This window comes from Apus apus, chromosome 3 (assembly GCF_020740795.1).
Source record: "Apus apus isolate bApuApu2 chromosome 3, bApuApu2.pri.cur, whole genome shotgun sequence".
In the NCBI taxonomy this organism is placed as follows: domain Eukaryota; kingdom Metazoa; phylum Chordata; class Aves; order Apodiformes; family Apodidae; genus Apus; species Apus apus.
In genome coordinates, this window is record NC_067284.1 from 41,951,258 (window position 1) to 41,965,197 (window position 13,940).

The window sequence follows — 13,940 nt, forward strand, 5'->3', positions numbered from 1 at the left end:
ATCTGTTTTTCTGGAATCTTTAAAGAAACAAGTAGAAGCTCAGCTGAATTTTTCAGCTGGTAACATAAGACTGAGAGCTTGCTTTAGTGTTCAGACACACTTCTGCACTTCTCTGACTTTCATTTCACAAGTGCTGATTTAGAAACCTCTCAAAAAATTAATGATTTTTTATCATGTACAGAAAACATAGTGTCATTATATTTGGAATTGGTTTTCACAGCATTCTTTTTTGTGTTTACATATTTTTAAAAGAATACCTTGCATTTTTTGCCTAACTTTTTCCACACTGTACATTGAACAAGGTTAAGAGGCTTGTGAAAACCAAAATGGAACCATGTCATTAAAGTGTAAATTCGTTACAAAGAGTAAGTGTTGTGTGTTGTGTGTAAACTTCCTACACTCTATCTTCAGTCTATCTGGCAGTCATAAAACCAATTAAGGTCTCTTTTCTATGTAGTATGGAAATTAAATGTGATCCTAGTTAAAGTCTCTGAAGCTTCCCCAGTTCTGCTTTCTTTTTTTTTTGCAGCTAATCATTTAAAACCAAAAATCCTGGAAAAATATATAATTGGAGATTACTACATTTAAATGTAGACACTGATGTGGGCCTGTATGTACACCAATGAGATAAGACAGAAACAAAGAGAATAGAAAGCTTAAATATTATATATTCCTAGTAGTCATTTAATAATAATAATAACAACAACAATAATAATATCAACAATAATAGTAATAATAAAAATAATAATAATAATGTATGTTTTATGTGCTTTTAATCTCTCTTTTTTTAACTTGAAAAAAATAATTATTTAGTTCCCCTGTGGAGGGCTTAATGATTTTTCTGGAAGTTCATCTGTAAGGTCTCGTAAATGAAACCAAGGGCAGAAAGGAAATATAAGTGGACATGATTGTTTACAAACTTTGATTATTAGATAATGAAATACAGCTTTTACTTTGCTTGCCTTTTTTGGATGTTTATAAAAACTTGGACTGTAGTGATACGCAGGCTGACCTGGTTATGCCAGGACTGTTTCTTCTGTTATTCCTATGCAGCCGTAGGAAAATGGAGTTGCCTGTATTTCCAGAAGTCATTTGATATTGGTTATTGGTGAGTCGTTTGTGTACAAATATATATAGCAAATTCTTGGGTGTATCTCATCACTTGGAAAGTGAGGAATGACAGCTCGGAGGAGAAAGGGCAGTGCGAGCTGTAAGGAAAGTGCCAGGTGCTCCTTCCCTTCTTTTTGTTCTTGAGAGTGCCAAAGTTTGTCTGATGGAGAGGTATGTGCTGGGGCCCAGGGGGAACTGTCAAACTCCAAATCACACTTATTGCTGGAGTCTTTGCGTACACCTAAGATTATGTGTATTGAAAGAGGTTAGAAGGAAAATACCCCTTTGTTTTATTTGTTTGTTTACATTGGTGCAGTTGACAGCACTTTGGACACCAACCAGTTACCCCAATAGTCAGGTTTCTCTGACTGCTGGTGCAGGTCATTTCACACAGCAGTGTGAATGGAAAACCATTTTCTAACATAAGAAGTGTGCTTTTAAACACACAGGAGTAAATATTCTTCATCCTTTGAAAAGTGCTAGATCTGATAGTACTGATAGCTTTGTGGTAATCCCTATCGCTTTGGACACACAGGCAATTACCAGCATATCTGCAAGTATCCCTGTGATAGGACAAGGGGCAATGGATGCAAGTTAGAGCACAAGATATTTCATCTCAACATGAGGGAAAAACTTTAAGGGTTGCAGGGCACTGGAACAGGCTCTCCAGAGAGATTGTGGAGTCTCCTTCTCTGGAGACTTTCAAGACCCTTCTGGATGTGTTTCTGAATGACTTGCCCTTGATTCTGTGGTGGTCCTGCTCTGGCAGGGGTGTTGGACTTGAAGATCTCCAGAGGTCTCTTTCAATCCTTAACATTTGTGATTCTGTGATACCATGATTCTGTGAACTTTGTGCTTTTACCTTGGTGCATTTCTCTAAATCAGCAGTTCTACTGTGAATATAAAAGTATTCTATTAAAATAATACAGATACTTTTAATGTAGAGGTATCTTTTCTTCCAGGAAATAAAATAAGATGAAGTGTGTTTTTAATACACATGCATGCATTAAAGTGCCTGACAAAGTAGCATAAGCCTGTGGTTTGAAAGGATGTCCCTGAAATCTCTCCAGGACTGAGCAAATCCAGGCTCAGTGAGTTACTAAATCATGTTCTAGTACAGGCAGGGTTGTTAAGGCTAAGCTGCTCATTCATTGCTTGCAGCTATATGCACTTTATTAGCTATCAACCAACTGGACTTCTCATATGTAATCTTACAGTATTTTCCTTCTCTTTAGTAAATTTGATCACCCCCACATTCTGAAGTTACTTGGTGTGTGCCTGTTAAATGAACCTCAGTACCTTATACTGGAGCTGATGGAAGGAGGGGATCTACTTAGCTATCTACGAGGAGCCAGAAAGCAGAAGGTAGGGTAAAGGCCATGAGACTCATATTTTTGAACATGTAACTGGCCACAGTTTCTCAATTTTCCCCTTCCTTTAATTCTGTGCTGATGTCCAGTTTTTTCTGTACCTGCAAGGTCTGGCTTGGCTTTTCCCTGATGCTCTGGGACCTCTGTGTTGAGTGCTGACCTTGCATTCAGAGTTGCTCTGAAGAAGACTGGATGTCATTAGACCATTGACCAAAAATTGTCTTTTCAGTCATGAAATGTTTGTTGGCTTTCTCTCTATTAATACTGTGAACAGTCCTTTGAAAAGTGATCATAAATAATGGTGGTCATGTATCTGGTCTATTAGGTCTCATGGTGCAGGGGGTGGGGGTGTTTGTCTTTGAATAGCAGCTGTATCCTCAAGGTACTAGACGTAGTCTAGGCATATAAGAAGATACTGTCCCTGTGCCTGTATCCTCAAATTCTTTAATAAGAAAGAGGAAAAGAGGATAAAAAATAGATGTCTTCAACTAAGTACATTTTTCCAGTAGTTAGAAAGCAGATGAATGATATGGATGGTAAGTTTGTAGGTCAAAAGACCAGACACTGAAATTGATAGTGTTATAGCAATTGTCTATTTCATTTATATGATTAGATCAAACCCACAGTCAGTATTGAATACTACTGAAATGTATATGCATATATTCTTCTAGAATAATATACTGATAATATACTGATTCATACAGCAGCAAGCAAACCTAGTCTGATAGTGGGAGAAAATTTTCACAGGCCCATTTCTTCCGCCTAGTGAAGAAACTAGGATTTTCTTAGCCCCAGATCAAAAACTAGAATGTGTTCACCTGCATTGCAGTGCAGTGATTTGGCAACTTACCCTGCCTGTAATTATTATTTGCTCTATTAACAAACAAATTTTGCACCTGTGCTTTGCATGTTTTGGAAAAAACATATACGTTTCAAGTGAAGAAACAATATCACCCTTGTATAGGGAGGTTGTCATTCTGAGTTTGCAAAGCTGGAAGACATGGCTATCTTCTGTTTTTGTCTCTTGTAGCTCCAGAGACCCTTGCTGAAAGTGACTGACCTCTTGGATATTTGTTTGGATATTTGCAAAGGCTGTGTCTATTTAGAGAAAATGCATTTTATACACAGGTACAGAACTTACTTCCTTAGTCTTCCAAGGTTTACCCTCAGTATTCGGACTAATTATTTTACCTGGGAAAAAACACCTAGAGAGATGTCACTATGTAACAGGTAAGATGAGAGCACTGGGGTAAAATGTAATGCTATTCTTTTCTGTTAAAAATCATCTACAGTTCTCTCACAAAATGGTGGGCTACTCTAAGATTTCAATCCAGGACTCATTGCACTCTAGGCAAGAATCCTGTGCAACAAAGAGAAAGGCAAATGGGGAAATCCATTTACTGTCTTCATCTGCTATAGAGGACACAGAGCCACACTTTTCTCAGAGGTACAGAGGGAGAAAATGAGACTCAACAGGAATAAGTCACAGCAAAGAAAATTAGATAATATTGTTTACAACATGCCAGATCAACCACTAGAACAGGTTGTCCAGAGGGGCTGTGTAATCTCTAGTCTTCCAGATATGCAAAACTTGGTGGAATGAGGCTCTAAGCCACCTGATCCAACCTAGAGGTTGGCAGTGCTCTGAAGACGAGGTTGAACCAGATGACCTCCAGAGGTCCCTTCTGACCTGAGTTATTCTGCAATGCTAACTCCATTGTCTTTTTTCTGCCTTACAAATCAGGGACCTGGCTGCTCGCAACTGCCTTGTGTCTGAGAAGGAATATGGGAGCTCCTCCCGGGTGGTAAAGATTGGTGATTTTGGACTTGCCAGAGATATCTATAAAAATGATTATTACAGGAAAAGAGGAGAAGGCCTACTCCCCGTGAGATGGATGGCTCCTGAAAGCCTCATTGATGGTGTCTTTACAAATCGCTCTGATGTCTGGTGAGTTATAGAAGCCACAGCTGTGGGAATAGTAGCGCTAAATCCCACAGCAAGATAACACCGGTTTACAGCAGTGATGATAAGGTTGTCTATTACCATCTCTAAACATTTTCAGTGTAAGCCAGGTTTCTTCCTAAGCAATATTTTTATGATGTAACAGAAAGTTTGGCGCTACCATTCTATGATTGTATTACTCTGTGATTCTATGATATATTGATTAGTGCTTTGAGCTCTAGTTTTGAATTTTGGCTGGAAAGAACTAGTGTCACACAACCATACAATTTTGTACTAGGCCTGCAACGTGTTTTTTGCTTGATTGGGCAGTGAATTGACTGTCTCCATCCTGTTAAACAATTTAATCAGTTTTCCATTTGGTTAATTGGTATTTCCTTCCTACATCCAAATACTTAGCTGTATTGTTTCCTCCTCTTCGGGTGAATTTCTTATTTTGAAGCGCAAATTTCTCAGCTTCATCAGTGGAAGGTCATAAGAATTTGCTGTGGAGAATTACTTAAAGTATGTATTTTTGTATGAGTTTATGGTGGAAAAGCAGAGTCCCACTGTCAGGAGGCATGGAAAAAAATAAATGAAACCAGATCCATTAAACCTGAGAGTGACACAGGTTTAGATTTCAGTAGCCATGGATACTTATGGTGGGCCAGAGGCCACCAATCTTCTCCAAGTCCTTAGCTCTTGCAGCCCATGCATTTGACTGACACATTTACCTAAGCAAGGCTTTTAGTGCTCTGTGCCAAACCAAATGGGGTGCTGATTGCTTTGTGAGTGGTGCTTAGGAGAAAATGTCTCTCTCTATTTCAAATGGCATTTTTAGAGATTTCTAAACACTTGTTTAAGTAAGGACATGCTCAACCAGACAGTGGTGCCCAGGGAAGCTGTGGGTACTCCAAATCTTCTAAGCTGAAGAAGATTAGAAGCTTATCTCAGTGAGTTTGGGCAAGTAGGTCAGTCTACACTTTGATGTTAGCTATTCCAGAGGCTGTCTTAAAGATGTATGAGTTGTTTCACCGAAAAATTGCAACTTCTAACTCCTAATTTTTGTAGCTGAGACTTATTCATAGGTTAGAGACAATTTAAGTGTTGATAGGCAGATCATTCGTGATCACTATGGAAATTAAATTTTTGCTTCTTAGGGCTTTTGGAGTCTTAGTGTGGGAAACATTAACTTTGGGTCAACAGCCATATCCAGGTTTCTCCAATACAGAAGTTTTACACCATGTGCGATCAGGAGGAAGACTGGAATCTCCAAACAATTGTCCTGATGACCTGTAAGTTATTTGCTTAAATATAATTGATAGTATTTGTAAGGAGCAAGAGGCTTGTTCCCAGTGGTCATAATTTTGAATAACACTTATGCCCATGCAGAGTTCAACATCCTCCATGTTTCTTTTTAGATAAAGCAGCTAACACTTGTAGCTGTCAATCAGCTACTAATCATCAAGTGGTGCAGCCTGTGAGTAAGAATTTAAGTGTTGAAGTTGAAAGATGGATGTTAGTCTTCTAAATAGTATTTCAGAGATAAGAAAGTCAATCTTGGGCATAAATCTATTAGTAATGTGATAAATGAGAGTACCTGATGGTACTGGTTGAAAGTTAAGATGGCTTTAAGAAACAGTTTACTGGTCCCTATACACCATGTGCCTGCTATAGCAGGTATAACTGGCTTTGTCATTGGTAGCTGCAGGAATGAGGTTAGTATTAGAACATATGTGGAAAATAAACTGTGCTTTCTTTGCAGATATAACTCGTACAAGAGCCAGTAAGAAAAGCTGAACCAGTACAGGAAAAGGGAAGTGTGCACTTCTAGTTAGTCTTTAGTTGAGCTGCATAAACAAAACTTTCCATTTCCAGTTTCCTCCTGAGCACAAAATTCAGGTTTAATTGCAAAATTCTTGCAAGTAAAATAACAAAATTAATACATATGGTAAATCAAACCCGTACTGGCCAGAGATGCATAAGGGAGGATGTTGAAACTCAGCCCATCAACCACTCAGTATGGCCTAATTTCAAGTCTCAGTTCCTGTATCACCCACCCTGCATAAGCAGTCACAGCAATGCACTTGACAGCTGCTCCTACAAATGGAAGAAGAGCCTACTTAGAGTGCACAGTTCTTACTCCTGGGGCTGAGGAAATGGCTTGAGAATAATTCTGTGACTGGCAAGCCCAGATGTCAGTGATAGGTGTCACTTAAATTGTCATACTCTGGGTTCCAGAGAGCATTATTATTTCTCATTATGTAGGTGTAGCTGAAATACAATATTAGTAATAAAAAAATATAAGCTTTAGTACTTGGAGCAACTGGAGAACTGAAGAGATTAGGATTTTTTTGTAAGAACTGGAAGTCACAGAACAAATGCAGGCCCAAAGCAATCTGAGTTTCTATATTTTCTGCTGAAAAACATTTCCTTAAAATTTCCTGGCAGCTGTCTTGTGAATAAAAAAGCATGGGAGGTAATTTATATCCATGTTTGATATCCAAGCTCAAAGACTCATAGGTTGCCTTTAAAATGGGTGACCAGATCTTCAGAAGAATCAAGAAAACATCACTTGAAGTAATTTCTAAGGTCCTACATCTTGAATAGCACATAGCAGGTAGGGCTTAAACACTGTTCTGCCCATTGTAACCTGTAGGATCAGGGCCTAAGAGCAGTAGCACAGTTTTTGAAAGGTGAGGGGCTGAATGGGCTCTTAGACTTTTGTACTGTCTTTTATCTCATTTGGTGAACACTCAGCACCTGGATGCAGCTTCTATAAGTAGAGTAAATAGCTTTTTGATACTTTGCTAGGTCATTAATGGCATACTGGGATTCTTGACATTCCTACTTTGCTTGTGGTTTTGAACCTGCATCAGGACATCAGCAGTCAGCAATTGTCTCCTCGGCACTTTGGCTTGCTCATTGTCATTTAACAAAACAAACCATCACCGATAGGAAAAGAGTTCAAAGGCCAAACTGCTTCAGCTGAGAAGTGTTTAGGAATCTGAGGTAGACTTACATTGCAAGGGCAAGTAGAACTGAATAGAAACCTTGGGGTGTAAAAATATTAAGGAAGTGGGATCGGGGGTTTTTTTGGCAGGGAGGAGAAATTCTCCCCCTTCCCTCCACAAGGTGTTACCTCAGGGAGTAGCTATGTGCTTTCCCCCAAAGAAGTGTGACTAAATGAAGCTTGGTAGTAAATTGGAAAGGGGGCTTTGTGATCTATAAATGAGCCACTTTTATTGAAATATGAATAGATGCATGTATGGCATTATTTTGCAGTCAGAGATCCACACCTGACACAGCCACCTGGGTGTAAAGCATGCATGCAAGAGCATGCCAAAGTTTGGACTACACTGAGCTAATTTAATATAGATCCTGAAAGCCTGTGGATTGCAGTCAGGAGAATTGTACAAGTGTGGGCCCACTTGCTGACTTGAAGTTGTGATTTCACCAAATTCTCAGTCCCATGCAAAGTTATACAACTGAGCTTGATGAAGAAACTTCAGTTGGGTAACTAAAAGATTTTGCTATTTGGTTCTGGGATTGTGCTCCCTGGAGGGATTTGAAGGGAGGGAGAGAAGAAGGGCTTGCTCGGAACGTATCAAATGAAAGCATCCCAACAAATTTTCTCCTTTTCTAAGAAAATCCCCTCATCACATGCATTTTCCATCTCATGTGAGAGAAAATTGATAATGTCCTGTAGCTTCTATGCAGGAACGCACATTTCAGGAATTTTTCACTTTCACCCTCCAATATTAGATAATGAATATTAGTTTTTTGTTTTTCTAGGCTCTCCCATTCTTATTTGGCCCATATATGCAGCTCTGCTGGACATTTGATTGCCAGTTGTCCCACCCAGATGAAACACAGTTGTGAAGCGTAGGTGTGCAGGTGTATATCTAGGTCTACAGTTTTGTTCTTAAACCTAACAAAAGCCTTTGGCTGATGTAATTGTATCTGTTATTTTTAATTTCTTCCCAAAAGGCTTTCCCCATGGAGTAGGGGAATTCTCTGAGTCTCTTCTAAATATTGAAGTGGCACAATATTTGCTAGCCCGTATTTGGCTCCCAAGAAAATATAAGAATGTTCTCAAGCTGTGATTTATGTTTATCTTAGTATATTAACCTGGCTTTCACCCTCTTGACTGGTCTCATGTTGATGCATTTCTGGGCTAGTGAAAGTTTATGCCATGTGACTTAAAACTCTGGATGTCACAACATGCCTTGAAAGCTAAATATCATGCCAGAAATAGCTATCCATGCAAAATTTGCAGACATATTCTGAGACAGTCTGAAAGTTTTTATTATTAGGAACAGTATCATTTCTAACTAGTAATAATATTTTAAGCCAACCAGCAAGCAATTATATTTAGGAAAGAAGAATATGGAATATAATTCAAATGTGAAAATTCCAGGTTTTAATGTTTTTGCAGCAATTAATATCCCCACTCAACTACAAAACTGAATGACTTTATAAAGCTGATTGTCCAATTAAAAATTAGTTCTTTAAAAATGCATTAATTTGTTTTACAAATGCAAAAATAGCCAGAATCCATGTTGGTTACATAAATTAAAAGAAGGTAGATTTAGATTGTATATGAGGAAGATATTTTTTACAATGAGGGTGGTGAGACACTGGACAGGTTGCCCAGAGAAGCTGTTTTTTTCTTGGATATCCTACCAACCAACATGACCGAAAAGCAGATTGTTTGGCTTCCAGTAAACAAGGCTGGCTTCCAAATTCAATGTGATAGACACTTTGCTGGCAGCAGTAGGAAAACTAGAGTTATTTCACCTCATTTTGAGTCCTATTCAATAATTTTCCATCTATATGTCCAGAGTCATCAATACCCAGTATACCTGAAGGTAAGCAGATGAAGTGACTCAGAGCATTAGGAAGTTACTACCACCTTTTAGATTCTCAAAATGGATTTTCAAGATTTTATAAGATCCTTTTGAATAAACAGACTCACTTTGTCCAGCTCCACAATCACACAATATGTGTTGATGAACAGTGTTCTGAAGCAATTTTTCTACTCATGTTTCTCACCCAATGGCAATATTTTAATGAAAAAAAGAATTGAAAAATCAGAAGTCAAGAGATTTCTTCCACCTGTCACCAAGGGTTTTGTGAAATACCCAAATGTGGTGAAGGAGAGCGGTCTCCTTTTTAAGATGGATAAGCAAGGATCTGAGCAAGCCAATTCACTGCACATAACTCAGTAACGCCTGGTATCACATAGCAGCAGGTCTGGGAAGGATTTGAACTTAGGGCTTAGAGGTGAATACTCTGCATTCCATTAGCAGCTTCCTGAACCAGCCTTTCACTGGCTGCTCAAACGCTGCTCTCTGGTTTTGAGACTCTAAGACCTCTCCCCACTCCCAACACTTAGCATGTCCAGGTGCTGGCTGTGTTTTGATTTCCAGCCTGGCTCCCCATGGCTTTTGTAGGATTTGGCTTTGTGTAGCTTGGACTCACCTGGAGTAAGCAAGTAAGCAACATAAATCAGCCCTATCCTTTAGACAAGCATGAGGAGCAGGTTTCCCCTGACTGGTATAGATAGATACTGTTGTGCAAAGATAGGCTAGGACACCTGCACCCAAAGGAAACTCATACCAGTTTGGTCTTTGATGGGAAAACTTACTCCTCTTTGTTTTGGTTTGGAGGCAGAATGCTAAATTAACCCTCTCTGTGCTGGAGGTTTTGCCCCTATGCTTGAGATCATGTGAGTTGAAGGAGGACTAAATAAACTAGAGCTTCAGGTTAATTTCTAGTTTTAGATTATTTGTTTATTTATTTATTCTCAGTGAGAAAATTACCTCCTGGTCTGCTTTATTAGAAAATATTGGTGACTTCTTTAGTGAGAGAAGAAATCAATGGCAAGTGTGCCTGTTCTGTTTGGGGTTTTTTTGTTGGGTTGTTTTTTTTAATGTTATAGCTGCTCCCAATCTAAAAAATATCCATCTTTGAAAAATTATAAGCATACATAGTGAATATTTCTGACAACTGATCTTTAATCTGATTTTCCTTTCCTCAGCAGCTGATGGTAATCTTTGTACCCCATATAAAGTTTTCAGCAGTTGAAAATTTAGACTAAACTTGCTTTTTAGATGGTTTAGTTGGTAACACCACTTAGAATGGTAAGTGTTGAGATGAATGATTTGATTATCTTCAATGTTCGCATTTTAACAATTCTTTTTTTCCAGATGTGATATAATGACAAGATGCTGGGCCCAAGAACCTCACAACAGACCTACTTTCTCTTGTATTCAGGACAAACTGCAAGAGATAAGATATTCTTCACTGTTCTTCAGCCACTACCTTGCAGATGAAGAGGCAGCAACTGGATTCATCAACCAAGCTTTTGAAAGTGAGTGTGAGCCAGCACCTGCTGTCCCTACAGCCTCTTTGCTGTTAACAAAGTGGGATTCAGCAGTTATTTTCAATGCATATGTCACTGCCTCAAATTCTCTGCCTATGAAATGGGAACAGCAAAACTTTACTCCTCTCATAATGAACTTGTAAAGATTCATCAGGTGCCAATAGGTACAATGCATTAGGTAAAGCATGTATAAGATTACCAAGTGAAAATACAACTGTGAGATTGCAACCAAACCTGCCTCACAAAGACATCCAGCTTGTATCTAAATTTTTGATACTTCATGATCCTGTTCTGCTGAAGTAAATGCTTAAGTTGCTTGTAGAGCCAGGAGAGCTTTAGAAGGCTTCTGCACGGAAATCTGTTCCTGTTTCAAAGGTATCTACTCCCTTGCCATCAGCAACAGCAGTTTGACACTTACTTTTGGAGCACTAATTCAGTAGTTGCTTGAAAGTGAGGGACCAATTAGATACCTGAGTAAGGCAACACTTTTTCTAGCTTGGACTATGATAGCTCCAGCCAGGATCCACATCATGGCTGTATTCTGCACAATGTGAATGAATTAAGCTGTGTGATGTTAGGGAAGATGTTCTTAAGACATGGGACACAACAAAGCCGAATTATGTAAGAACATTACAAAGGTTGTGAAAACAGGAATTTAAAAAAAATTAGGTGATGCTAAATTGGAAGTTGTCTGTGCAACTGTGACTCAAATCATCTAACCATGGAAATTAACATCCTGACTGGGCCAGAACAAGGAGCTTTTCGCATCCTGCAGTAATTCCTGTCTGGTTAAATCTTGAGAAAAAGTGAAGTCTTAGTAAACAAAGTCACCTGAAAATCTGAAAAAGAAAGTTTTTATCAATTGGAATATTGAACTTTTATTCCCCAGGGTGTTGTGTGTTTGGGTTTTGTTTATTTGTTTTTGTTTTAGTTTGTTTTTGTTTTTGTTTTGGGGGGGTTTTATATGTTTGCTTGTTTGTTTGTTTCAAATTTAGCCTGTTTGCATTCTATGGTTTTCTAATGAAAAAATATTTCTTATTAAAATTACTACATTCCATTCTATAAGAACCGAAATCTAATTGTTTCCAAAATATGTAAATATTTTGTTTTGGTGTTTTATTTCTTCATAAAATGTTTTTCCACTAGGAACTCATCCTGCTTCATAAGCAGTTTGTATACATCAGTATTTTATGATTTTCTAAAAAAACTTCCTGATCCATTCCAGAAATGTCACAATATTCAATTACACAAATACATAGCCTTTTTTCTCCAGGAAAATACTCAGTTCACTGGCACTGTCCAATGCTTAATTAATGAAAGTCTAACTGATTTTTTGCTAATCTTTAAAATTTAGTGCAGCTTTGCAAAAGTCAGTGTATCTCCAGCATCTTTTCTATGTCTGATCCAGTTTGTGCATGACATGTTTAGATTTTGTTTCTAGACTAAAGGATTTATCAAGACATAATGGGACTAAAGTAAGCAAGCACTAACCTTTTATTTCATGCTTTTTTTTAACAGCTGATTTTGCACTCTTATGCTATAATGAAAAGCTTTGTGCATTGCTTGTAGGATAGTTTCCTAGTTTCTTTAAGGGCATCTTTGCTCTGAGTAGTGGGGTTCAGGAAAGAGTTGCTTAATCTGGCACAAAAGTAAGCTTAGCATTAGCTTAGGAAAGGAGTACAGCCAATTAATTAGGTACTACACCCAACAGGTAGGCTTTACATTTTGGAAGGACTTCATATCACCCAAATGCAGCTGCCTTGAAGCTAGGAGTTTTGTCTGAGATAGATACTCTTCTAAATATTTCTGTAGTCAGGAGCAGAAACTGACATCTCCAGAGAGTGACAACTCCTATGTTTTAGGCATATTTCATAGCATGATAGGGATCACCTTTTGCCTTTCACTCCACTGATGATGGCTGGAATCTAGGTGATGTCCTGTTCAACTTGGATACAGCATCTCAGACTAGATGTTTAGTTTTCAGATGGCTACAGAAATGCAACATCCCCTGGACACAGGGCTTTACTGATTTAACTGCTTGCATCTACTCCTGAGCTTTTGTGGTTTCCTACCTTGGACACCTTTGCATTCCCTAGTTCCAGGGGCAACAGAGACATGAAAACTAAGGGAGTTAAGAAATTACTGTGGCATTACATTTATATCTATTAAAATCTTTAGCAGGGCTGAAACTTTCAAATATGAGCCTGCCCTTCTGTTGCTTGGAGTTGGGAAAGAAGCTAGAATATAGGTTATCATTGTCTTGGTGGAGCAGGCTTGCCACAGATGTAACGTGTAGCAATTTTAGTTTCAGTGCAAGTCTCTGCTTAGCATATACCAGCTAAGTGTGGTCTTTCCACTGCTGTTAACTTGTTCAATCTACGGAAATAATTTCTTTCACTGGGATGACAAATGCATCTTTTAAACATTAAAAACATTACTTTGCCAAAATTTCAGGTTCCACCACACAGCAGAAGTCACAGAGGAAAGCCATTGCTTTATTTGCTTGCCAGGGAGAAAAATTGCATTCTTGGAAAGGGCCAAGCTATTGAAAAGAAATATGGATTGAGACTTCAGTGAAAACTTTCAGTTTGAATGGTTAAAAATCGAAAAAACAGTTTACTACAAAAAATGTTGTTGTATGATGTACTTCTAGGGTAGCCTCAATAATAATGGTACTCTGTAATGTACGTTATATTCAGAGAATCTGTTGGCAGTGGTCACTTTCTAAATCAGTCTTCATTAAGACTGTTTGTAATAACGTAGTTGGTAAAATCTGGCTTACTGTAGGAGGCAGGGCAGCTCAATGCAGACAGAGCTTTGGCAGCAGCTCTCTGGGCCTGCCTGTTCTGCTCAGTACTCTCTCTACCCAAGTCTTACCCCTTTCCCCACCAGCTGCCCTTTTCCCTCTTGTGGTTTTCCCCATTCTTCTCTTTCTATAAGCTCTGCCTAGCTGTTGTTGTCACAGACCCACTGCTTCATCTGCCTTGAGATGGGAAGACAAGGCAACTGTCATCATGCTTCTGTTCTCAAAACGCCTCCTCAACCACTTCTCAGGTTCATTTGGTGATTTTCATACAGGGAATGACTGTCAGGAAATGGCATGGCTTGAATTTTATTAAGCTACATTCCATCC

General features: G+C 38.6%; 1 protein-coding gene across 1 annotated transcript in view; it reads left to right on the top strand.

Annotated features, from left to right (window-relative positions):
• The window catches only part of ROS1 (ROS proto-oncogene 1, receptor tyrosine kinase), a 71,284-nt gene that overhangs the window by 49,745 nt on the left and 7,599 nt on the right, over positions 1-13,940 (top strand). The window contains exons 39-43 of the mRNA XM_051614301.1: positions 2,346-2,475; positions 3,511-3,608; positions 4,225-4,428; positions 5,580-5,714; positions 10,632-10,795. Of these exons, the coding sequence (XP_051470261.1) occupies positions 2,346-2,475; positions 3,511-3,608; positions 4,225-4,428; positions 5,580-5,714; positions 10,632-10,795 (731 nt within the window). The remainder of the gene's footprint in view (positions 1-2,345; positions 2,476-3,510; positions 3,609-4,224; positions 4,429-5,579; positions 5,715-10,631; positions 10,796-13,940) is intronic.